At 47.9% G+C, this 27,150-nt stretch overlaps 1 protein-coding gene across 3 annotated transcripts in view; it reads right to left on the bottom strand.

The window, feature by feature from the left end:
* The window catches only part of DDX17 (DEAD-box helicase 17), a 185,982-nt gene extending 159,237 nt beyond the window's left edge, over window positions 1–26,745 (bottom strand). For 2 of the 3 annotated variants that reach the window (XR_004537952.1, XM_033929438.1), the window contains exon 1: window positions 17,378–17,438. Coding sequence is in view for 2 of the 3 variants with exons in the window: in XM_033929438.1 (XP_033785329.1) it covers window positions 17,378–17,415 (38 nt within the window). In the remaining variant the exon portion in view is untranslated. Of the gene's footprint in view, window positions 1–17,377; window positions 17,439–26,048 lie in introns of those variants that run through there. The other variant, XM_033929439.1, reaches the window with a different exon arrangement.
* Window positions 26,746–27,150: the final 405 nt, after the last annotated feature.

Below are 27,150 nucleotides of genomic sequence, written 5' to 3' on the forward strand. Positions count from 1 at the left end.
CACGTAAATGCCCCTGGATGACACCACCCCGTAAAGGCAGGCGGGAACAGTCATCAAGAAGATGGGGCACCTTAGAGTCAGTCAAGGCTTGAACCAACTTGTCCAAATCCTCACCAAACAAGAAAAAAATCTCGAAAGGCATCTGAAAGATAAGAAGCGCCCAGCTCAATCTTAGCAACCTTCTGATCCACCACGTACCAGTCATCAGACTCCTAGTCAAGAACATGCTTGGACCACTGGAAACAAGCCTGGGCCACCAGACCGCCACACATCGTCGCCTGGCCTGCCAGGGCAGCCACGTCAAAACTTTGCTTAAGAAGAGACTCCAACTTGCAGTGGCAAAGAGACCTGAATAGACCCAGCTGCTAAAGCAGGCAAGCTGGCAGCCGTGAAAAGGGAGTCCCCAGCACTATCGGCAGTAAGGTAAATCACCTTTCCCTGACCGTTGGCGGCTGGGAAAAGCCCTGTGTGGGCAGTAGGGGAAGCCTGGGCTTCCCCACAGCCTGCTGCCAACTTGCAGTGCACAAGCAAAGAGGAACCCTGCTCGCTGGCAACAGAAGCCGACAAGGATTCCCCTTCGCGGTGGCAGGTGCACTTTGTGCACACACCAGCCAAATTGACCACGTGCCTGGAGCATAATGAGCACTTTTTCAGCTTAAAAGTGCTCATTGCACCAATTAGCAAAAAAATCAATTAAACTTAATTGAAGGCTTCCCATCAGACTGGCACTGCCTCAGGACTTCCCCCCCACAAATATAACTTTAATTTGAACAGACCCCACTAGCTCTCTAAGCTACATGCCTTGCCGGTAGTTGGTGGCAAGGCTTACAGCTGAGGCACCTCTAAAGATAAAAAATTTGGCGAGGTGGGGGAAATGGGGGGAGTGACTTGACCAGTCGAGTGTGGCACCTCCGAGGTCAGACGGATCCCTGGAAGGGACCTCAAGCTCAATCCAGCACCACAAACAGGGACAAGAAGACCAATTTAAGCAAAATCCAATAGCCCTACAATAAACATTACATTACATTACATTACATTACATTACAGATTTCTATTCCGCTTGTGCCTTGCGGTTCTAAGCGGATTACAAATTAGGAGACTGTATAATTTCAGGAATATTACAGTACATAGAATCAGGAATGTATCAAGTTACAATTGATTAGTCTGGAAGTTTCCAGGAGAAATTTAGAGTACATAGTAGATAAATAGTAGGTTGTTGAAGTGGGTTGTACAATGTTTAGGTATAGTTATGGTGGTGGTGTTCTTGTGTGTATTTTCTAGTGCTATGTTGAGGTTAAGATGATGGAAAGTATTTTTTGAAGAGATGAGTTTTGATTTCTTTTCGGAATTCTTTTATGTCTATTGAATTGATCAGTAGATTGGAAATGGTGGTGTCAATTTTTGCTGCCTGTGTAGCTAAAAGGCTGTCGTATAGTTTCTTGCGTCGTATACCTTTGAGAGGAGGGTAAGCGAATAGTTTTTGAGTTCTCCTTAATCTGTGAGAGAGATTACGGTGTAGTCTTTTGTTTAGGTAGCTGGGTGCTGTTCCGTGTGTTACTTTGTATAGTAGACAGTAGAATTTGAACTGGGATCTTGCTTTTATTGGTAGCCAGTGTGATTCAAGGTAAGCGTTGGTTATGTGGTCAAATTTGCTGACCACATAACCAACGCTTACCTTGAATCACACTGGCTACCAATAAAAGCAAGATCCCAGTTCAAATTCTACTGTCTACTATACAAAGTAACACACGGAACAGCACCCAGCTACCTAAACAAAAGACTACACCGTAATCTCTCTCACAGATTAAGGAGAACTCAAAAACTATTCGCTTACCCTCCTCTCAAAGGTATACGACGCAAGAAACTATACGACAGCCTTTTAGCTACACAGGCAGCAAAAATTGACACCACCATTTCCAATCCAAACCAGGGAAAGACTGCACAAGCTTACCACCTCCACTTGCTGGAGACTGTGAAAAGACTGATTGTACTTGGGACTACATAGCCTACTTGTACTACAGCCAGAAGTTTTTGTCAGTCTCCACCTGCTGGTCGTGGTGAGCTATTACCCATCAGTTTCTTTGCCAAGGGTGGTTTGGGGTTCAAAAGAGCTGAAGGATAGCCGACAAATCTTCCTACTTGAGGCCATAATGCCAATAGTGCTTCTCAACGTTCATTCCTACCAGACCAACTGGCCTTGGTCACACAACGAACCCTATGCAAATACAGGACCACAAAATCCTAATAGACACAACTAAATCCCATGATGCTAATCGCTGCATGCAGTATACCACCAGATAAATAGAGAGAAATGCATTTCTTCCTAAACAGTGCAAAATATAGGTAGCATATGCAAATTCTCAAAACTGACATATTTCAGTCACTAAATTGAAAATAAAATTATTTTTTCCTAACTTTGTTGACTGTTGATTTTATTTTTCTAATCATCATCACGTGGGATCTTTAAGGGAGTAAATTCAGGGGAGGGGATACTTGGAATGGGCAGACTTGGTGGGCTATAGCCCTTTTCTGCTGCTTTTTTCTATGTTTCTATCTTTTCCCAAGCTCTGGCTGCACTTCATTCTGTCTGTGCTATTAACTGTTTCCAGGACCTTCTGTATTCATGTACTGTTTCTCTGTCCTTCATTTTCTGCCCTATGTCCATCTTTGGCATTAACTATTGATATTAAACTATCTTACATTTTTCTGCTTCCTTCTCAAACTGTAAACTTTCCATGTCTTCCCCTCCTCTCCATCCACATGCACCATCTACCTCTCTGTTCTTCCCCTCCTTTCCATCCATGTGCACCTTTCCTCTACCGTTCTTTCCTTCCAGTGCAGCTCTCCTCTGCCCTTCACCTCCTCTCCATCCAGTGCAGCTCTCCTCCGCCCTTCCCCTCCTTTCCATCCACTGCACCATCTCCTCCTCTCTGCCCTTCCCCTTTCCTTCCTATCTTTCTTCCCACAGAGGTCTGGCATCTTCTTCCCCTTTCCCTCCCCCACCCTCATTAGGATCTGGCATTTTTTGTTTCTAGTGCTGCAGTCCTGCACTCTTCAGGCTATGGAGAGAGTGGGTCTCGCCTATCTACTGGAAAAGAGCTTACCAGTGTAAGTACATAATCTCCTTTTCTAGTGTAATATGTGAGACATTTTGGACCATAGGGACATACAAAAGCAGTCTCTCAACTAGTCAGGGTGGCTTGCTGCGCCAGCCTTCAAGACCAAGAACCCGAAAGCTGAGTTCTGACAGGCAACACCATCCACTCTGTAGAAACTGGCAAATGTGGGAAGAGGCAACTACATCGCTGCCCTGAAAAACTCAACAGGAGGAAAAGATCTAGACGAGGCAATCGAGACCGGAATATCTTCGAGGTCCGGCATTGGAAACCTCAAATGAGGAGACAGTGGTCTGGTCGAGGCTGGACTAGATCGAGGCTTCAAGGAAGATGGTTTATCCTGAGAAGAACGATGCCTGGAAGAATGCCTCGATGAAGGCTTCGAATGGTGGTGAGAACTATGTCTGGAACCAGATCTCGAGGATCGAGGAGATTTCGCCTCAGAGACGTAAGTAGCCAATGCTGATTTATAAATAGGACTAGAGGCTGTAGATCGAAGCTCTAGAGCAGGGGTGTCCAATGTCGGTCCTTGAGGGCCGCAGTCCAGTCGGGTTTTCAGGATTTCCCCAATGAATATGCATGAGATCTATTTGCATGCACTGCTTTCAATGCATATTCATTGGGGAAATCCTGAAAACCCGACTGGATTGTCGAGGACCGACATTGGACACCCCTGCTCTAGAGGCTTGGTGGAGGAACCTCGATGCACTCGCAAAGACTCTGCTCCTTGCTTAGAGTGTGAGGATTCTCGTCGATGCACTCGCAAAGAATCTGCTCCTTGCTTTTCGTGCTTGGATGCCAGACCAGACACTCGCAGAGATTCTGCTCTCTGCAAAGAGTGTGGAAGCTCAGACTGGGGCATAGGAAGCGGCTCGACCTCGCGGGAGTCTGCTGAATGCCCAGGCTAGATAAGAGGAAGCAGTTTAGGTCCCATGATAATAAGGTACTGAAGAAACTGCTTCTCTAATATGGTCTGAAAAGAAGCCGGCAAGGATGGATCCGCGTCTGAAACCGGACCACCTGCCTTAGCTGGAAGTTCCTTTGAGGTAGTGTGAGTGTGCTTCGACTTAGTAGTCTTGGACACTTTAATCACCACCGGTGGAGCCGACTGCTGAGCTATCTGACCTGGTAAAAGAAACAAAATAAAACAGCGATTCGTGAAGAAAAAAAATACCAACCGTGGTTGAGAGAAGGCAAAAAGTGAACGGTTAAACGCAGAGAGTCAAAGACGGACTTCTCGGCTCCGCAGAAAACTGAGGAGACACGCCCTGTGCTGAGCGGGAAGGCACTTGCGCATGCACGGTGCGGGCGACTCGAAACTTCGAGTTTCTTCAAGCAAGTCTGCTTGTGAGGCGTCCTCATCCGGGCTCCGTAGATGACGTCACCCATATGTGAGAATACCTGCCTGCTTGTTCTGAGATAATACCTGTTTCACCATGGCGTCCCCCGCTTACAATGAGGTTACTCTGAGCAATCAGTCAAACAGATATGGGTGAACTTGCAACCTCATCCTCCTCCAGTGAGCTGCTCCAACCACCAGCACAGTGGTGAAGGTCCAGGGCACTGTCAGATCACATGGCTGAGCTGAAAACTGATAATGCTGATCCTGCACACGAAACCTCAGAAAGTAGCGGTGAGCTGGAGAAAAAAAAAAATTGGAATCTGTAAACATGACTCCTCAAAATCCAGGGAGACCAGAAACTCCTCCAGAGCCACTGCTGCAATGACCAATTCCACAGTCTCCATCTGAAACCGAGGAAGCTGGAGAGCCACCTGCAGTTACATTAGATCCAGAAGAGGTTTCCAATCTACTGATGCATTCTTTAGTATGATGAAATAAACAGAGTATCTACCTAAGCCCAAAAGGGCACTTGACACCGGCTCTATTGCTCAAACATCCAAGAAGTGCTGGACAGTAGCCTGGACTATGTGCGCTGCATCCAGTCTCCCAGCAGGAGAAGCCACAACCTAATCTAACAGGGATTGGGCAAATTCTAACTTGTAGCCTGACCAAAGAAATTCCAAGACCTACTGGTCTGCCGCAATGTGCATCCAGGCCTGCAGACCCTCCAAGACCCGACCCCCTATCCGCACAGGGGTCCTCAACTCCCTGGCATCTTTTTTTTCAGGCAGGTTGGGCAGGGACAGGCTGATAGTGCCTGTAGGCTGCAAACCGACCCATGGAACCCTGAGAGGATCTCCGCAACGAGATAGGATGTGGTCTGTAGGCACAAAAAAAAATCCTTCAGGAGCCCCAAAAAGGGAGGGGAGCTATACCATCCGGCAGCATCTGCGGACAACGATCCATTACCAAAGTCACGAGGGCATCCGGCCAATTGCCCAACAGCAATTGCCCAATGAAAGGCAGCCGGGCTAGAGTTGCTACGGAGGACATATCAGTATAGACTACGTTGACCCTGAAGCAGCCCTCTCAAAAGGTTATACCATTTATCATGAAGTCCATCCCAGCCATCAGAAGCTGAGGAGGAGGCTCTAGCATAAGTAGCAAGGTAGGCAGGCGCGGCACAAAGGACATTGCTAATTTAGGAGTTAAAGCTGCTGTGGCAGAGTCAAAAACTATCACTAGCAGTGACGTGCGCCGGTTCACCTGAGAGCTCCACGAATCACCTAGGGTCATCGCAACAGTGGATACCGGTGGGAGATAGCACTAGCAGTCTGGAAAATCAAACCGTTCCGTAACTATGAGAGTGATATCCGGATGCCCTAGAAGGGACTCAAGACTCAAAACCAGAGAAAATAAGTAACAGAAATAGGAGGAGACTTAGTTGGCATCCAAGCTCAAGCCCTGCCAAGACAGAGCAACCCGAGCAAGCAGCGCCACTAAGTTAAACAAGAGCACTACAGTATGATCAGAACCAGGATCCGAAGCCCCTAAGGGATCTGTGGATCCAGAAGTCAAATCCGGATCCTCCAATCTAAGCAGTGCAGCCCTTGCAACCAAACGATCATCAAGGACCGGATTCACCGCTGGTGCTCCCTGAACTTGCTGTGAAGAATGAACAGACGGAGCTGGTATAGACACTGAAATTCCTGAGGAGGTAACGTCAGGCAGAGACTGTGCAGGGGGGACAGAACAGCCATCAGCCAGATCCCTGGCAGAACAGCCATCAGCCAGATCCCTGGCTTGAAACTCAGAGCACAAAAATCTCACGCACTCAGAGAAGGTATCTGGACTCTGGGGCATAGAGTTACATTCAGATGACTGAAACTTCTGCCCATTAGGTTGCGAAGAGTCCGTCTCGCGGCTGGTGCCACTGCAGAATCAAACCCCGAAAGCATAAATGGCTGCCCTGACGGGCTAGCTGAGTGTGTAATCACCTGCTTCTGTGAGAGGGAGGCTGAACCAGTAGTTACCATCACACCCCCCCCCCCCCTGACTGCGCCAAGTGGCTCAAAAATGCTCAAACAGCAGCAAATCTGCACAAATTTGGTACGAGTCCAAGCTAGGAGATCCTCAGGAACCCATTCTAGCAGTTTCCTGGCAAAAAAAATCCAAATTTTAAAGAAGGAGGGAGAAGCTGAAAAAAAAGATCGATGAAAATCCAAGATGGCAAATGGTCCCGAATTCATGCTTATAAACACGCTAAAAACTGCACTTCCCGAAAATAAAAAATTACCAAACTAGCATTTTTCAGGTGGGGGAGCACAGAGGATCACTAGAAAACACTCAAAACCCCTTGAAATTAAGTTTTAGAAATCATTGTTGGAACCTATCGGCTCTTCTTACTCACAAACGCTGGTCACAGAAACTGCAGCTACTCTCTAGCCCCAATCAAGAGCTAGAGCAAGAATTCACTGCCACATTGCTGAAAAAGCTGTCCTCAAGCTGATCTTTGGGCTGCCGGTCAGACTTCATTGTCTGACAATGCCTCCACCCCTGCGGACTACAGACTGCGCACAGAGACGAGTGGAGGTGCAAAAACGCAGCCTGTACGCTGCTGAACACTGCCGAGCCCCCTAAGCATGCTGAACAGTCTGCGTGTGAGTAAGATAAGGTCAGAAACAGCCCTGACATCCAAGGAAGACTAGCAGACTGACTGACAGGTACCCCGAAGGGATCAGGGATTGGTCTGTCAGCTACAGAACGAAATCTGTGAATTCTCAAGCAGGCAGCACTTTAAATGTTCGTAGAACACGAAAGGGAACAAAACTATGTCAAATTAAAAATAATAAATTGAAAAAAGCAGAACAAAGACACTGCATCTAAATGCAGAAGAGAAAGACTGATGGAAGGAGCTAAGCTAGCCTGTGATGTACCCTTGAGGCACAGTAAAAAAATTAAATTCTCTTCTGCGAGTAAAGGGAAATAACCCTATGGTCTAGAACAAGGGTGTCAAACTCAGGCCTACAGGACAAATTTGGCCCACAGGGTAATTAAATTTGGCCCACAAAAAAATATAATTTCTGTTCCTTCCCTCCCTCCATCCCATTGTCCACCATCTCTCTCCCAGCTTCCCGGTCTCACCTTCAAAGCAGCCTGACCAAAATCGATTTTTTCTTAATAAGCTCTTGAGCTTAAAAACTATGCCTAAAAGAAGAGGTAGAACGGCGGTAGCCCAACCGCCAGAACCTACCTTGATGTGACAGGGAGCAATTACCGGCTTCTTCTCATCTTCGCCTCAGGGCGTTCCTGTTTTGTCCGATGTGAGAGAAGCATCGGACCTAGGGAGCGAAATCTCGCTAAGCCCCACGGGACCAGTGCCTCCTTCGCAGCCGGGTGAAAGGGGAATGTGGGCTGCAACGCAGACAGCGGAAGTCATGCTGGCTGCGGAGCTATCGGGCTTGCTGGCTCCCCAAGACTCCACAGCCGGACCTACTACACCGAAGGAGGCTACATGAATCTCAGCAGTACGAGGGGAATTGCCATCTCTTCAACCCCTGGAGAGATCTGCTGAAATTACCTTGGAATCTATTTGGACAGCATTGGACACCCTCCATAAGGTATGTTTGGGAATCCTACCACTTATGCAGAATCAAACTGTGAAAATGCAGAAGTCTGAAGAGGATTAGAAAGTTCAAGGGGAGAAAGTTAAAACTTTGGAACACTCAGTGCAAGCAGTCCAGTCTACTTGTACATCAATTGTTCAGGACAAATTGGTGCTTTTGAGGAAAATATGGAGAATTATACTATACAGTTGAACTTAAGAATTTTGAATTTCCCAAAAACTTATAATGTCCCCAAAAGACCTGTTCTATAAATTTTTGAAAGAAGTCTTTAAGTACCCTGATGATGGACTTCTACTTCTACACAAAATATACTTTATACCTATTTCTGTTAAAAAAAACCCTCCCCTTCAGACGTCGATCAACCTAATGAAGATTTGTCAAGTCCTATAGATATATCTAGAATATTGGAGACCTCAGAAGATGAACTGGTAGTTCGTATTCGTACAATGCTTCCAGTGACATTTGTATTTCTACAAGACAAGGAAGCGCTTCTTCGCCTATTTTTTAGGCTTAATGAAGTCTCATTTATGGATGGAAAGATTTCTATATTTTCAGATGTCTCTAGAACAACACAAACAAGAAGGAAAAGATTCCTAGAACTCAAAGATAATGTTAAGTCATTGGGGGTGAAATTTCAATTGCATTATCCTTGTAAATGTGTAATTTACGTTTTTTATGAACCTTCCGAATTGCAGTTTTTTGGGAAGGGAAAGGAGTGGCAATGCAAAGTCCCAACTGATCCCAATTTACTGGTCTGAATTAAGAAAGTAGTTGAGCTACTAATTTGATTTGTTATTTTTAATTCTTTGATTTTCCATTCCCAATGGTATGTGAATTGTTTCTAATGAGGCCTATTCAAAAGTTTTATGTATTTAAATTTGCAAATGGGTATTTCTCTTTCTTTATAATTGTAAATTGGGAAAACCTTTGTTTTGATCAATGAGTTTATATTGTTGAAATTATGATAAATGATTAAATAAATAAATAAAAACAGAAGAGAGGGTGAGAGATCGTGGACAATGGGATGGAGGAAGGGAAGGAACAGAAAGGGAGAGAAGTTGGACACAAGGGATAGAGATACTGGATAGGAGGGTAGTTGAGAAGAGAAAGGGAGAGATGGTGGACCCTGGGGTGGTGGGGAAGGAGGGAGATATGCTGGATGAAAGGGTAGTTGAGAAAAGGAGAGATGGTAGATCTGGGGATGGTGGGGGTCCATCGCTGTAGCTGCGGGGATGGAGATGAAAAAAAGGAAACAAGTCAGACCTCCGGGGGAGGTAAGGGAAACGGAAGGGGAGGACAGAGATGGAAGATGGATGGTTAACACTGAGAAAGAAGAAAACAACAAATGGGCAGGAGACCCTGGCAAGCAAGTTATCAGAAGACAACCAGAGCCTGGGACCAACATGATTTGAATAACGACCAGACAACAAAAGGTAGAAAAAAATTTTATTTCCTATTTTGTGATTACAATATGTCAGATTTGAAATGTGTATCCTGTCGGAGCTGGTGTTAGATAGCACGTGTGAACTAGGACCTAAAAGAGAGGAAAAGTCTTTTTTATTTATTCTGTTTACACCACAGAGTCACCGTGGGGTTGGAGAGATTATAACCCTATACTTCTACTAAAACTAAGTATCTTAATAAAAAAAATTGGCCTGTAACTTAGCCTGTGTTTTAGATTTTAGCTCCTTATGTGATTGAGTTTGACATCCTTGGTCTAGAATGTCTCACCTATTGCACTGGAAAAGGCTGTTAGCTTTGTTTTTGTACATAAAATTTCACTGTGCCTACCGTATTTTTCACTCCATAAGACGCACTTTTTTTTACCCAAAAGTGGGTGGAAATGTCAGTGCATCTTATGCAGTGAAGATACAAATTTTTAAACACACACCCCCGTCCTTTTTAAAGCACCCCCAATACCTTTTTAACTCCCCATCCCATCCCTTTTTAAAACACCCTCCATCCCATACCTTTTTTTAATCCCTCCCACCCCTTACATTTTTAAATGTCCCTTATTGCCTGGTGGTCCAGTGATGTATTGGCCAGCAGGCGCGAGCTTTGCGCCAGCCTGGGCCCGCGCTGATTTCTGAATGGCTGCCTTCAGTTCTCATGAGATTGCATAAAATTGAGATTGCATAAAATTAAGCCCAATATCCCGGATATCTGCAGCAGCCTCTACGGGCACCAAGGATCTTTTGAGCATATATGGTGGACTTTCCATAAAGCAAGTGATTACTGGGATATGGTGTCTGCGCTCCTGTCCGTTGTGACTGCCGCCCGTATGGTGCTGGCAGCAGCATGGTGCCAGGTGTCGACCCCATCTAAGGCCCAGGTACTACAGAAAATAGCTTATGTTTTTTCAGTGTCTAAACTTACAGCTATGAAACATCAAGACTGCCAAGACTGATCCAATGTTGGAAGCCCTACATTGATTGGTGTGAAAAGAAGGGGCTCTCCACGACTTTTTGCTAGTATCCAGTGATCCAGTAACCATCATTTACAATCCTGGTACAATCCCTCATACTGAGCCAACTGGATTACTGCAATATCACCTATCTGGAAATTTCCCAGAAGAATATGCAACGATTGCAACTAGTGCAGAATGCGGCAGTCAGGCTAATCTTCGGGTTGAAGAAGTTCGATCACATAACTCCTTCCTACCAACTCCTGCATTAACTGCCAATGGAGGCACGTGTGAGATTTAAATTCGGCTGCTTTTGCTTTAAGGTACTATTTGGACTAGCCCCCAAATACATAACCGACCTATTCTTCTTTTCAACCAATAGACATAAAAGAAGCTCAAACTTGAATTTTATTTCCCCCCCAGTTAGAGGATGAAAATTCAAAACATCTTCTCTCTTATCAAGCAGCATTATGGGGCAACGATCTGAAACAACTACTTACGCTTGCCAATACATATGGGGAACTTAGGAGACAACTGAAAACATATCTGTTCTTAAAGTACACAGGAGACCGATTTGCACAATCTCTCTCACATTACCTGATCTCTAGAACTGTTAATCAATAGATATTAACTATGTCAATTCTACTCAATTTGTAACATTTATAATCATTGTAAACCGCATAGAACTTCACGGTCCTGTGGTATATAAACCGATATTATTATTATATATATGCACAGACCTGGGGGAGTGGGGGGGTGGGGTTTTTTGTATTATATGGAGTGGTATTGCTATGTTTTGTTTTAAAGCACTTTGTTTTTCTGTTGTGCAATAATTCTGTTCGATTTCTTTGGTTGTAAAACTTCAAAATATTTCAATAAAAAAATGTTATTAAAAAAATTGTTTGACAGTAAAAAGGTACTGGGGGGCAGGTTACAGGGCAGGGCAGTGGGACAGGGTAACGAGCCTGGCAGGGAGGGGAAACAGGGTGCAGAGCCTGGCAGGGAGTGAGGGGGGCTTGGATGGGCTGGGGAGGGCTTCAATGGCTGGGAGGGTGTAGATGGGCTGGAGTAAGTCTTAACAGAGATTTCGGCAGTTGAAACCCAAGAAATAGCTAAGAAGAAAAAATTTAAATTTAAATTGAATCAGGTTGGGCAGACTAGATGGACCATTCGGGTCTTTATCTGCTGTCATCTACTATATTACTATGTTAGAGTGGGTTTTTTTCCTTGTTTTCCTCCTCTAAAGAAGTGAGGGCAATTAGAAACACCGCTTTCCAAATAAGATACTTCAGATGAGCCGTAGACATTGGTTCAAATAGAGGCTTCATGAATTGAGCAAGAACAACATTGAGGTCCCAAACCACAGGAATTGGTTTGAGAGGAGGTTTGACATTGAAAAGTCCTTTCATGAATCTGGAAACCACCGGATGAGCATAGAGGGATTTCCCTTCAATAGGCTGATGGAAAGCCGCAATTGCACTGAGATGGACTCAGATCGATGTAGACTTGAGGCCAGAAGTGGATAAGTGCAAAAGGTAATCCAAAACAGAAGATAAGGAGGAATGTTGAGGCTCCTTATCATGAGAAAAACACCACCTTGAAAATCTAGTCCATTTTTGGTGATAGCATTGACTAGTGGTAGGTTTCCTAGAAGCCTCTAAAATGTCTCCGACAGGTTGAGAAAACTGAAGAAGAGTCATGCTGAGATATACCAAGCTGTCAGGTGTAGAGACTGCAGGTTGGGATGAAACAGAGATCCCCGACTCTGTGTAAGCAGAGATGGAAAAACTGGTAGAAGGCTCCCTGCTGCTGAGTTGAAATAGAAGGGAGTACCAAGGTTATCATGGCCACTGAGGAGCAATCAGAATCATGGTGGCATGATCGTTCTTCAACTTGACAAGAGAATGAGAGGAAATGGAGAGAATGCATAGAGGAAGAGATTCGTCCATTCCAGAAGAAAAGCATCTGCCTTGAGGCGATGAGGGGAGTATATCCTGGTGCAGAACTGAGGCAGTTTGTAGTCGTGGGGAGCTGCAAAGAGGTCTATCTGAGGCTTTCCCCACTGTGAAAAAATGTGATGAAGAGGCGAGGAATGGAGTGTCCATTCATGAGGTTGCAGAAGACGACTCAGGTTGTCCGCCAAGCAATTTTTCGCCCCTTGGACGTAGACAGCTTTGAGGAAGGTGTTGTGGCGGATTGCCCAGTCCCAAACCTTCAGAGCTTCTTGGCAAAGGGAGGAAGATCCCATCCCTCCCTGTTTGTTGACATAATACATGGCGACTTGGTTGTCCGTCCGAATGAGAATTACCTGGTCGTGAAGAAGATGCTGAAAAGCATTGAGAGCCTTGAAAATCGCTCTGAGTTCCAACAGATTGATGTGACATTGACAATCTGTACTGGTCCAGTGGCCTTATTTACGGAGACAATCGAGATGAGCGCCCCAAGTGTAGGTTGAAGAATCTGTCGTGAGGACCTTCTGATGAGGGGGCGTTTGAAAAAGCAAGCCTCTGGAGTGATTGGAAGAGAGCATCCACCAACGGAAAGACTGCTTCAATGAAGGAGTGACTTATGTGTCGAGAAAGTGGGTCGCAAACCTGCGTCCATTGAGATGCCAGGGTACACTGAGGAATTCTGATGTGAAGTCTGGCAAAAGGAGTCACGTGTACTGTGGAGGCCATGTGACCCAGAAGTACCATCATATGTCTCGCTGAGATGGAAGAACGGGAAGACACTGTATGACAGAGTTGAAGAGCAGCTTCCAGACGTTGTTGTGGAAGGAATGCTCTGAGTTGGATAGTATCCAGAACAGCTCCAATGAATTGTAGATTCTGTAAGGGCTGAAGATGGGATTTGGGAAAGTTGATTTCGAATCCTAAACTTTGTAGGAACCAGGTAGTCCGTTGGGTCGCTACAATAACCCCCTGAGATGTTGAATCTGATGAGCCAGTCGTCGAGGTAGGGAAATACCTGAAGACCATGGTTCCTTAGAGCTGCTGCTACCACAACAAGGCACTTGGTGAATACTCTGGGAGAGGAAGCCAGGCCGAAGGGCAGCACTCTGTACTGATAATGCAGATTCCCCACCCGAAATATGAGGTATTGACGGGAGGCCGGATGAATGGGAATATCAGTGTAGGCCTCCTTGAGATCCAGAGAGCATAACCAGTCGTTCTGCTCGAGAAGAGGATAAAGAAATGCCAGGGACAACGTTCAAAATTTTTCTTTGACCAAAAATTTGAGAGCCCTGAGATCCAGAATGGGCCGCAGATCGCCCGTCTTCTTCAGAAGAAGGAAGTAACGGGAGTAAAACCCCCCTGTTCTGCTGGTCCAGAGGAACTGGTTCGATGGTATGGAGACGAAGCAGAGCTTGAACTTCCTGAAGAAGAAGGGCGGTCTGGGAAAGATTGGAAGGATACTCTCTTGGAGGAAGCTCTGGTGGAACCTGAGTGAAATGAAGAGAGTATCCTTCCCTGATGATGGTCAGTACTCAGAGGTCGGATGTAATTGACATCCATCGGTAGTAAAAAAGATGGAGACGACCTCCTATAGGGGGAAAAGAAGGCAGAATCAGAACAGTGGAGGTTATGCTCTGTTTTAAACAGTTAAAAAGGCTGAGTAGCCTTAGGTGCAGCAGAAGGTTGAGGTTGTTGTTGCTTCCGAGGCTGCTGTTTTTTAAGAGTAGGGCGATTGTAAGGGGCCATCCTCGGAGCAAAATGCCATTGATAGATAGGAGCAGAGCATGCAGGTTTGGCAGGAGCTGGCTTTGGCTTTGGTCTGACAATAGAAGCAAAGGATTTTTCATGTTCAGACAATTTCTTGGTGGCTGCCTCGATAGATTCATCAAAGTGGTCATTGCCTGCACAAGGAATATTAGCTAAGCGATCCTGAAGATTAGGGTCCATGTCAATGGTACGAAGCCAGGCAAGACAACGCATGGCTACAGAACAAGCAGCTGCCCGGGCAGACAACTCGAAGGCATCATAAGATGACTGGAGGAGATGTAATCGGAGTTGTGATAAAGAAGCAAGGACTTCTTGAAATTCAAAGTGCTTTTTTGTATCCAAATAAGTCAAGAATTTTGGTAATAGAGAAATGAGGAACTCAAAATAAGTAATAAAATTAAAATTATAATTGAGGACTTTAGAGGACATCATGGCATTTTGATAGATGCGACGTCCGAATTTGTCCATAGTTTTCCCTTCCCTTCCAGGAGGAATGGTGGCATAAACCTTGGAAGGATGGGACCTCTTCAAGGAGGACTCGACTAGCAGGGACTGATGAGATAACTGTGATTTGTCAAACCCTTTGCGATGTACAGTTTTATACCTAGAGTCTAATTTGATTGGAACAGCTGGAATGGTATAAGGGGTCTCCAGGCATCTGGCAAAATCTGAGGCAAAAGCTTGCAAAGAGGAAGCTTAAGTGACCCTGCCAGAGGTTGAGAGAGATGCACGACTTCGAGGTACTCCTTAGAGTATTTGGAACCAGCATCTAATTGAAGATCCAAATCAACAGCTATCTGACGAAGAAAAGATGAGAAAGATAGCAGATCCGCCAATGCTTTGCTGTGAGAAGGACTCAAGGACATCGAGGCAGCCTGGGTCTAAGATGAAGCTTCGGCAGGAAAAAAGGCATCAAAAGAATATGGAGACTTGGACGAAGCAATCGAAACCGCTGCATCCTCAAGGTGCGGAAGTGGACACCTCGAGCGAGAAGTAGACGGTCTAGTCGAAGTAGGAGTAGAGCGAGGCTTAGTTGAAGAGGGATGTTCTTTAGAAGAACTATGCCTGGAAGTATGCCTCGATGAAGGCCTTGATCATCTGTGAGAACGGTGCTTGGAAGCAGATCTCGAAGATAGAGGAGACTTCGCCTCGGAGACAGAAGCATCCGATACCACCAAAGAATGGATAGGACTGGAAGCTGTAGATCGAAGCTCGAGGCTTGATGGAGGAACCTTGATACACTCCCAAAGACTCTGTTCCTTGTATAGAGTGTGAGGATTCCTGTCGAGGCACTTGCAAAGATTCTGCTACTTGCTTCATGTGCTTGGATGCCAGACCAGACATTCGCAGAGACTGCTCCCTGCAAAGAGTGTGTAAGCTCAGACTGAGGCAAAGGAAGCGGCTCGACCTCACAGGAGTCTGCTGAATGCCCCGGCTGCATGAGAGGAAGAAGCTTTGGTTCCATATTAGTAAGGAACTGAATGAATTGATTCTCCAACATTGTCTGGAAAGAAGCCGGTAAGGATGGATCCGCATCTGAAACCGGACCACCTGCTTTGGCTGGAGGTTCCACTGAGGCAGTGAAAATGTGCTTTGACTTGAAGTGTTAGGCACTTTAAGCACCACCGCTGGAACTTTCTGCTGAGCTATCTGACCTGAGGAGACAGGGGAAGATATAGCAGGTGTCGCTGAAGAGAGAGCCGCTGCAAACGACGAAGGTCTGATGAGGCTCGAGGTGGAAGCAGTAGCAGGAGGTGTCAGTCGAAGGTTAGGCCGAAGGCGCCTTCGATGTCAAGGGATCGGAGGAAGAATCCATCCCGAACAGCTTCTCCACCAAAAGATGACGTTTAAGGGCTCGAGGTTGAAGAGTAGCACAATGCTCGCACTACTTCGGGTGATGTTCCGGCCCAAAGCACTTGAGGCACCAATGGTGTGGGTCCGTAAGGGAAATTGCACGCTGGCACTGGCTACACTTCTTGAAGCCCATGACAGGCCGGGACATAGAAGGAAAAATAGCCGCCGCAAGATCGAAGCCCTTGGGCTGCGGCCGAGTGGCCTGCCCCAGCAGATGGACGGAAGATTCAAAATTTTTTTTTTTTAACTAGAAATAAAGCGAGAACAGCGATTTGTGAAGAAAAAATGCAAACCGCGGTTCAGAGAAGGTACGAAGTTAAACGCAGAGTCAAAGACGGACTTCTTGGCTCTGTGGAGAACTGAGGAGACGCGCCCTACGCTGGGCGGGAAGGCACTCGCGCATGCGCGGTGCGGTCAACTTGAAACTTCGAGTTTCTTCAAGCAAGTCTGCTTGCGAGCTTCCGCATCCGGGCTCCGCTGATGACGTCATCCATATGTGAGAATAAGCTGCCTGCATGTCCTGGGATCAAAAAGTGTTTTGAATTCAAGAAAGCTTGGAACAAGTACACTGGATTTCTAAAGGGAGACAAGGTGATAGTAGATGGCTTGGTTAAGCAGATTAGATAGAAAAATGAAGGCAGATAAAGACCATTTGGCTAATTTAGCTTTCTATCTTACTGCTGCACTGCTTTTTTTCCCCGACAGCATATACCTGTACTATTCCTGGTGAAATTCTGTGCAACTATGCAGTACAGAATTTCCCTCCCCCACAGAATTCTGTGCAAATATGGGCAATAGCAGCTCTTTCCTCCCTCTCTTCCTCTCCAGGATTAAACTTGAGCAGTAAGAACAAAATGAACTAACTCACTACACAGCAGGTCACCTCCTCCTCCTGTGCCAGCTTAGACCTGTTTAATATGAACTGCAATCCACATAGACACTTGTGTCTAAGCAAGTGGTCTCAAATTCAAATCCAAATCCTTTGCGGGGCCACATTTTGGATTTGTAGGTTCTTGGAGGGCCGCAGAAAAAAGTTAATGTCTTATTAAAGAAATGACAATTTTGCATGAGGTAAAACTCTTTATAGTTTATAAAACTTTCCTTTAACAGTTAAAAGGAAAGATATATAAACTATAAAGAGTTTTACCTCATGCAAAATTGTCATTTCTTTAATAAGACATTAACTATTTTTTTTGTGGCCCTCCAAGTACTCTATTTTTTCTGCAGCCCTCACATTTAAAGTTTAATATCTTTTCTTTCTCAAAACTGGCACATTTCAATCACTATATTGAAAATAAAATCATTTTCCCTACCTTTGTTGTCTGGTGACTTTATTTTTCTGTGCTTTCATCTATGTTTCCAGGGCCTTCTTGTCCTTTGACTGTTTATCTCTCCGTCTTCACTTTCTGCCTTGCATCCATTTTTGGCATTAACTTAATGTTCAATTTTTCTGCTTTCTTTTCAAAATCTACATTTCCTTGTCTTACCTTCCCTTCCTATCTCTCTCTTCTTCCGTCCTATTTCCATGGTCTGGCATCTCTTTCCTTCCTTTCTCTCCCTCCCTCCTTCCTTCCTTTCCCCTGGCATCTGTCTCCTTCCCTTCCCCCATGCCCTGTCATCTCTCCCTCCCCCTCCATGGTCTATCTCCTTTCCTTCCCTTCCTCCCATGAACTTTGCTTCTTCTCTTGTTCCTCTCCTCTCCCTTCTCCTTCCTTCCCTCTCTTTTCCCAATTGGGTGCAGCAGCAACAGAAGCAGCATTTGCCTTCCCCCTTTCCTGTGCAGGAGAGGCATTTCTCTTCCCCTTTCCCTCCCTCTCCCTGTACAGCAGCAGCAGCAGCATTTCCCTAGGGTCCCCCTTTCCTATGTAGTAGAAGCATTTCTCTTTCCCCTCCCCTTCCGTTCTCTTCCTTGTGGAGCAGCAGTGTGTCTGGCCGGCTCGTTCCATTCAAAGCCGCGGGTGGCGGCTCCTTGTGAGATCCGCGCCTGCGTCTGAAGCCTCTCTGATGTTGTGACGTCAGAGAGGCTTCCGATGCAGGGGTGGATAGCGCGAGGAGCCGCCAACCCGCGGCTTTGAACGGAACGAGCCGGCCAGACACACTGCTGCTCCAAAAGGAAGGGAAAGGGGAAGAGAAATGCTGTTGATCGCGTCCAGACCGTGGGCCGCAAATAACACCTGGAGAGCCACATGTGGCCCGCGGGCCACGTGTTTGAGACCGCTGGTCTAAGCCGTCACAGGAGTAAGTGACATATTGTGCATGGGTTTACTTCCTAGTGCTGCGGGAGTTCAGCGGGGGAGAAGAGAGAGTGAGCAGAGTTGTTGCTACGGCTGAAAAAGCACAGTTACTTACCGTAACAGGTGTTATCCAGGGACAGCAGGCATATATTCTCACATGTGGGTGACGTCATCTACGGAGCCCCAGCGCGGACAGCTTTTCAAGCAAACTTGCTAGAAGTTTCAAGTTTGCACACTGCACCACGCATGTGCTAGCCTTCTTGCCCACTAGAGGGCGCATCCCCACCTCGTGGTCCTCAGTTCCATATCATAGCAAAGAAAGCCATCCCCGGGGAGGTGGGCGGGTTGTGAGAATATATGCCTGCTGTCCCTGGATAACACCTGTTACGGTAAGTAACTGTGCTTTATCCCAGGACAAGCAGGCATGATATTCTCACATGTGGGTGACCTCCAAGCCAACCAAAAAAGGGCAGGTGGGAGGATGGCAAATTATGAAAACAGATTACGTAACACCGACTGGCCAAACCGGCCGTCGCTTCTGGACAAAGTGTCCAGACAGTAGTGGGAGGTGAACGTATGAACCGAAGACCAAGTGGCAGCTTTACAAATATCCTCCATAGGCGTAGATCGGAGGAAAGCCACAGAAGCTGCCATCGCCCGGACTTTATGACCCGTAACACGACCCGCAAGCGGGAGACCAGCCTGAGCGTAGCAAAAAGAAATACAAGCAGCTAACCAGTTGGACAAGGTGCGCTTTGAAACCGGGTGTCCCAAACGATTAGGATCAAAGGACAAAAATAATTGAGTAACCTTCCGATGAGACTTGGTACGTTGGAGATAAAATGCCAACGCCCTCTTACAGTCAAGGGTATGAAGCGCCGCCTCACCAGGATGAGAATGGGGCTTCGGAAAAAACACCGGAAGGACAATAGACTGATTGAGGTGGAAATCAGACACAACTTTAGGTAAAAATTTGGGATGGGTGCGGAGAACCACCTTATCATGATGAAACACCGTGAAAGGAGGATCCGCCACCAAAGACTGTAGTTCACTAATTCTACGAGCAGACGTGAGAGCAATCAAAAAGACTACTTTCCAAGTAAGAAACTTAAGGTGCGACTTGTCGATGGGCTCAAAGGGAGGCTTCATAAGCTGAGCCAAGACCACATTAAGATCCCACACCACCGGAGGAGGTTTCAGAGGAGGATGGATATTCACTAGCCCCTTCATGAAACGCGTCACCAGAGGATGAAGAGAGAGAGAACGACCCTCAAGATGCCGATGGAATGCAGCAATGGCACTGAGATGTACCCGAACGGAAGTCGTTTTCAGGCCAGACTCAGACAAATGCAAAAGATACTCCAGAACCGAAGCCACAGGCACCGAATCTGGTTTCAGACTATTCAAAGAACACCAGGATGTAAACCTGGTCCATTTCTGAGTATAGCAAAGCCGAGTCGAGACCTTACGCGAGGCCTCCAAAACGTCCCTCACGGCCCGAGACACCGGAATCGAAGTCAGGGGGAGAGAAACCAAGCAGTCAGATGTAAAGACTGAAGATTGGGATGCAACAGCGAACCCCGACTCTGAGACAGCAGAGAGGGAAACACCGGCAGAAGCAGAGGTTCCCTTGTACTGAGTTGAAGAAGTAGGGAGAACCAGGGCTGCCTGGCCCAACGAGGCGCAATGAGGATCATGGAGGCTCCGGTTGATCTGAGATGAACCAGCGTTCTCAAAATCAGAGGAAACGGCGGAAACGCATAAAGGAACCTCCCCTCCCATTCGAGGAGGAAGGCATCCGCCTCGAGACGATCCGGAGAGTAAATCCGAGAGCAATAGAGGGGCAGCTTGCGAGTCTCCGGAGAGGCAAACAGATCCACCTGAGGAGTACCCCAGCGGTCGAAAACCTCGCGAAGTACTCGGGAGTTCAGAGACCATTCGTGCGGCTGGAGAGGACGACTGAGTTTGTCGGCCAGCTGGTTCTGCTCTCCCTGAATGTACACCGCCCGCAGGAACATGTTCTGGGAGATCGCCCAGTCCCAAAGGCGGAGAGCCTCTTGACACAGAGGCCAAGAGCCCGTACCCCCCTGTTTGTTTACATAGTACATCGCTACCTGGTTGTCCGTCCGCACGAGTACCACCTGGTCGCGAAGTAGGTGGACAAAAGCTCGCGCAGCTAGAAAAATGGCGCGAAGCTCCAGCACATTGATGTGGCACCGACGATCCTCGGCCGACCACAGACCTTGCGTCCTCAGACCGTCCAGGTGCGCTCCCCACGCATACTCGGAGGAGTCCGTCGTCAAGACCTTGGTGTGAGGAGGAACGAGAAACAGCAAACCCCCTGACAAATTGGAAGAGACGGTCCACCAACGGAGCGATCGACGTAAACAAGGAGTCACTGCTATCCGGGAGGACACCGGATCGCGATCCTGTCGCCACTGCGACGCCAGAGTCCATTGCGCGATTCTCAAGTGCAGGCGAGCGAACGGCGTAACGTGAACCGTCGACGCCATGTGGCCCAGCAAAACCATCATGTGCTGGGCCGACATCTGCGATTGCCCTTGACAATGGCGACTCCACCGAAGCAGAGTCTCCCGTCGAGGCGGGGGGAGAAAAGCGCGGAGGCGAACCGTGTCCAGCACGGCTCCAATGAACTGGAGAGACTGCGCCGGACGCAACTGAGACTTGGGGAAGTTCACTTCGAACCCCAGGTCCTGCAAAAGACTGATAGTCTGTCGGGTCGCTAAGATAACCCCCTCCCTGGACGGGGCCTTTATCAGCCAATCGTCCAGATAGGGAAAGACCTGCAGACCCCGCGAGCGCAGGGCCGCCGCCACCACCACCATACACTTGGTGAATACCCGAGGGGAAGATGACAGCCCGAAGGGAAGAACCCGATACTGCAGGTGCAAATCCCCGACCTGAAAACGCAAGAACTTGCGGCAAGCGGGATGCACCGGAACATGGGTGTAAGCTTCCTTCAAGTCCAGGGAGCACATCCAATCTCCCTCGTCCAAAAGTGGATAGAGAACCGGGAGCGATAACATACGGAACTTCTCCCGGACCAGGAACTTGTTGAGCTTCCGGAGGTCCAAAATGGGGCGCAAGTCCCCGGTCTTTTTTGGGACCAAAAAGTAACGGGAGTAAAACCCCTGGCCCATCTGATCGCGAGGTACCACCTCGACCGCCCTGAGACTCAACAAGGCCCTGGCTTCCTCCAGGAGAAGGGCCAGCTGGTTCCGATTGGGAGGGCAAGCCCCGGGGGGCAAGTCCGGAGGCGGACAGGAGAAGTTTAGCGAATAGCCGTCTGAGATTATCCTGAGCACCCATGCGTCCGACGTGATCGCCGACCAGGCCCCGGCAAAGGCCGTCAGCCGACCCCCGATGGGGAGGGGGTGGCGCGATATTGCGGTGAGGGCCCGCCCCCAACCGCCTATCCCGTCAAAAGGACGGCGCGGCCTTGGCGGCCCCCTGCGCGGCAGGCTTAGAGGGGCCACCCCTACTCTGCTGGGGCTGTCTCCGAGGGGGCGGTCTGGAGAAGGCCGGTGTGGACTTCTGAGGGTACCTCCTCGGGGGCTGCCGGAAGGGACGCTGGGCAGGAGCCTTAGGCTTCGGCCGCACCAGAGAGGCCAGGGAGCGTTCCTGTTTAGACAGTCGCTCCGTCGCCGCATCCAGAGAGTCATCAAATAATTCCACCCCAACACAAGGCAAGTTTGCCAGGCGTTCCTGCAAATTTGACTCCATCTCGAGGGTCCGAAGCCACGCCAGCCGGCGCATGGCCACTGCACAGGCGGACACCCTCGAGGCGAATTCAAACGCATCATAAACTGCGTGGAATAAATATAGGCGCAGCTGGGTCAGATTCGAACTAAAGGTGGCGAACCGGTCCCTATGCGACTCCGGCATCACCTCACGGAAAGAGGGGAGGTCCTTCACCATCGTACGGAGGAAGGAAGAGTACGAAAATGCATAGTTCAGGACCCTTGCAGCCATCAGAGAGTTCGCATAGAGACGACGGCCAAATTTGTCAAGGGTCCGGCCCTCCCTACTCGGCGGGACCGTCGCCGAGACCCTGGAGGGTTGCGATTTCTTGACCGCCGATTCCACTAGGAGCGAGGTATGGGAAAGTTGGCCCTTCTCAAACCCTTTGATGGGGAGGGTGCGATACTTAGACTCCATTTTGGAGGGGACCACCGCGACCGTCAAAGGAGCCTCAAGATTCCGCAGGAAGGTCTGACAGAGGACCTTGTTAATCGGAAGGCGCGGGGACTCCCTAGGAGGGGCAGGAAGATCCTGCTCCTCCAAGAACTCCTTGGTGTGAGTGGACCCTTCAGACAAGTCAACACCCAAAGCCGCCGCCATATCCTGTACAAACCTGGTAAAGGATGAGGGTTTTGCAGGAGGAGAGGGAGACCGTGACTTCCCGGCGGAGCCGAAGAGAGAGGCCTCATGAGAGTATCTGGGCTCCCTCCCCGACCCCGACCCCAACGAGGCACAGTCCTGCGACCTCAACGGAGTCGGAGACCGGGTGCGTCGGAAGGAACCCCTCGGGGATCCCCCCGGGGTCCGAGGCACCGAAGCCCGAACCTTCGGCCCCGGCGAGGAAGCCCGAGAGCTCTCCCTGGCCGGAGACCGGAACAAAATGGGGTTATCGACACGCAGGTCCCGCACCTGCAAGGCATCGGCCCCGGCCGGCGACGAGCGACCACGCCGCCGAGGCGAGGTCCGAGACCGCTTGGCCTTCCTCGGCTTGCGCCTCGCTCGAGACCTGCCCGAGGGCGATGAACCTCGCGAGGACCCCGAGGACGAAGATGAGATTCTTCGCACTCGGCGCACCTTGTCCTTCGGGCGCACGCTACGCTCAGGCGGATCCCGCGAAGCCGGGTCCGAGGGTACCGCCGAGGTCGAGGCCGTGGGCGCCTCGGGAGCCGAAGCCCCGGTACCCGAGGCCGAGGTCGCCAACTGCGGGGCCACCGAGGCCGAAGCCACCGGGACCGAAGCCGCCGAGGCCGAAGCCTGCTGCAGCTGGTCAATGGCCCCGGTGAGCTCCGAGGCGATCAACGCCCGGAGCAATTCTTGGAACACAGGGATTGACATTCCCTGTGGCAAGACCTGCCGCTGCTCCTCAGAGGGCGACCTCGGTCTCGAGTATTCCCTCGGGGCAGCGGACGCGGGCAACTTGGATTTAACAGAGGCGGACCCACCCGCCGACGAGCCCGAGGATGGCTTTTTGGACGATCCTGGAGCTGAGGAGGGAAGCGGAGACTTACCCGAGGCCTTGGGCTGTTTCGAAGGCATCGAGGCCCGAGGCGAAGCCGAGGGTGCCGAAGCTGAGGTCGATGCCGACGTCGAGGCCGAGGTCAAGGCCGGGGCCGAAGCCGAGGCCGAACTCGAGGCCTTCCCCGGAGGGGACTCGACAGAAAAAAGTTCCGCCATGCGGGCTTTGCGGCGTTTAAGTGCCCGCTTCTGGAAAGTGGCACACTTCTCGCAGGACGCCGTCGGGTGTTGGGGCCCCAAACACCGCAAACAGCACCCGTGCGGGTCAGTAATCGAAAGAAGCCGTTCACAGCGCCCGCACTTTTTAAAGCCCGTTACGGGCCGGGACATGGGCCCAAAAGAGAGCCGGGAACAAGCGAGGTTCCTCGGCCACGGCTACCGGGAGCCCCCGGTAGCAACGGAACGAAAAAGATTTTTTTTTTTTTTTTTTTGAAAAGAAGAAAATAAAGAAAGAAGAAGACAAAAAAACGCAGCGACCGTGCGAAAATCCCTACACAGCCGCGGCGACAGAAGGCACAATTAGCACAAATTCTCCACAGGGCTTCTGGCTCCGCGGATGAAAATGAACTGAGGACCACGAGGTGGGGATGCGCCCTCTAGTGGGCAAGAAGGCTAGCACATGCGTGGTGCAGTGTGCAAACTTGAAACTTCTAGCAAGTTTGCTTGAAAAGCTGTCCGCGCTGGGGCTCCGTAGATGACGTCACCCACATGTGAGAATATCATGCCTGCTTGTCCTGGGATAAAAGGAGTGTGCAAAAGGGGGTTGGGGCTGAGTAAAGGAGTGAATATGCCATGGTGTGGGTAGAGGAGGGGAGCAAAGATACAGTGATAGCTGGGGAGGCATAGAGAAAAATTATACTCTAGGGCAGTGGTCTCAAACTCGTGGCCCGCCAGGTACTTTTTTGAGGCCCTCAGTATGTTTATCATAATCAAAAAAGTAAAATAAAACAGTTTCTTGATCATATCTCTTTAGCTATAAACTACAATATTATTATTAAGACTTAACAAAAATGATTTATAAATTATAGAGTTTTACCTCATGCAAAATTGTCATTTCTTTAATAAGACATTAACTATTTTTTTCTGAGTACCTACAAATCCAAAATGTGGCCCTGCAAATGGTTGAGTTTGAGACCACTGCTCTAGGGTGTTTCATGCAGGGGAAGACAGAATTATGGGTCATGTTGGGATTTAAAGTGAGAGGGGAACTGAGGAGGCTGGAGCCTGAGAAAAGAATTTCAGGCATTGTGATGAAGGAATTCTATGCAAAACACTACAAATAAACTTTGCAGAATTAAAAAAACAAACCACACACTTTGCACAGAATTCCATTAGAAGTAATATACACAGTTATAAGATAAATTTAGAGTAAACGTTTGTTTAGCACATGCATTATTAGAATACTGTGCACTGCAGCCTAGCACATACGGCATTCTTATGCACAACTTTTTGCACAAAGGTCAGAGATAAGCACATACTGTATTTTGAACTAGCTACACCAAGCAAAGAGGCTGTACCGACAAGATGTAGACAGGCTGCCATTATCTCCCTCGCCTTATTGTTAAGAATCAGGGCAGAGGGTAGAAAGGCAGCTCTTAATCTAGAAAGGGTGAGGCAAAGAAGCAGTACAATTACTAGATGAATAAGGCGACAACAGATAGTTAGAAAAAGCAGTAGTTCGTAAGAATCAAGAGAGAATACATAGAAAAGGGCTATTAACAAAAAAAAACAAAAAAAATGCATCCAAACTGATTAGCAAAAAAACAGGGGAAACAAAACCACAAATTCAAACACAAAAAGACAAAGTGGAATTGTCCCAATTCCACTTTGTCTTTTTGTCTCCAAACTGATTAGGACAGAGAAGGAAAAAAGATGGCAGCAAACATACTGTCATTAGAGTAGGATAATGAAGAGATACAGAAAGAACCCACTTAGATTCTTATGAACCAACCTTTGGCAGTCTCTCTAAGAGCAAAGAAACAAACATATATAGAAACCCCAAGTTTATTATGTAAATGACTTTTCTTTTTTTTTTTTAACCACTAACTGAGGGAGAAATTACATTTTGAAACTTCACTCTCTCTTAACTACAGCGTTCCGGATCCATGTATCTCTTCAACCTAAACACACATTCACTAGACACAGCGCAGATCATCATAAGAAGTACTTATAGATTATCCTCGACGACCTGAATGACCCCCTTTAATCCTCAGAATACAACCCTAAAGTAATTTTCAGTAGCTACCAAGAAACCCCCCCCCCCCCCGCTATAGAAGATAATAACAGTAATAATTAGGAACCCACTTTTCCTTGTCCTATAAAGGGCCATAAAAATTGTTTCAATAACAGCTGAACCTCTTATGTGTGTATTTAATGTATCGTATGGACACAGACCCACATCTCTACAAGAGCGTTTAGATGACAGGTGGGGGGCGATTTATAGCTTAAATAAGAGTGCGCTTCTTTTTCTTACCCGCCTCGGTCCCGGTCTCCAAAACTTCGCATTCTAGCTATGAAACCGAAAATAAAACAAAACCTTTAAAAAGATTAAATCCTAAAGTTATTAAAAATATATATATTTCCACATATATGGCAGAACTTTCTCTTTCACCAAATGGCGTCGCTCTTAATGGCGGAAGGAAAACAAGAGTCTGAAAAACACAGGATTTATTTATTCCTTTGCAAAAAATAAGATCCCCTAGCTGATCCCTTCCGAGAAGGATTTCCGTTTACTTAGATTTTATTCAGGATTTTTTGGCGTCTTCTGGAACTTTTATCGCACTTTACGCTTTTAATCCGGTAGGACGAAGCGAGCACACCACTTCGGACAAACAACAGCCACTGCACAAAATGGCGATTGTCTGAGCCTTCCCCCCAAATTCTCCTCACGACTTTTACGTAACGTAGACATCGTTTGACTTTACCAGCTTACGCTGTGAATTTTTACACAAACAAAATGTTGAATAGCGCTCACGCCAGTTTTCCGCTGCCCCAGAAGCTAATGTGTGATATCAGCGTAGCATTTTACGCCCTTTATCGATTGTTAGTTTATGTATAAACTAGACTCTGCAAACATTTGGAAATCACCCCGCGACAACAAAGGCTTTCATCTATTAAGGATCAGAGTCTTCCCGAGACAGTTGCTGAGGAAGTGTAGGAAGACTGATGGCTTCTAAATAGCATATATTACACTAGTCTTTAAGCCCGTTCCATTAACGGGTGATAGAATATATGTCTGTGTTTCTTTCTTTATTTCTGTCTCTCTCCCTGCCCCTGTCTCTTTGTTTCCTTTCTTTCTGTCTCTCTCCCTCCCGCTGTCTGTCATATATATGTCTGTCTTTCTTTCTGTCTGTCTCTCTCTCTCTGGGCCCCTTTGTCTGTCTCTCTCCCTACCCCCTGTGCAGCAGCATGTCCCTCCCCCACCCCACTTCCCTGTGCTGCAGCCGCATTCCCTCCCCCTCCACTTCCCTGTGCAGCAGCGGTATTTCCCCTCCCCCTCCACATCCCTGTGCAGCAGCATTCCCCCGTCCCTTCCCACCAGCTGGTTGTTTATGGCCGGCTCCCTTTGTCCCTTG

The sequence above is a fragment of the Geotrypetes seraphini genome, chromosome 2 (assembly GCF_902459505.1).
Source record: "Geotrypetes seraphini chromosome 2, aGeoSer1.1, whole genome shotgun sequence".
Lineage (NCBI taxonomy): Eukaryota > Metazoa > Chordata > Amphibia > Gymnophiona > Dermophiidae > Geotrypetes > Geotrypetes seraphini.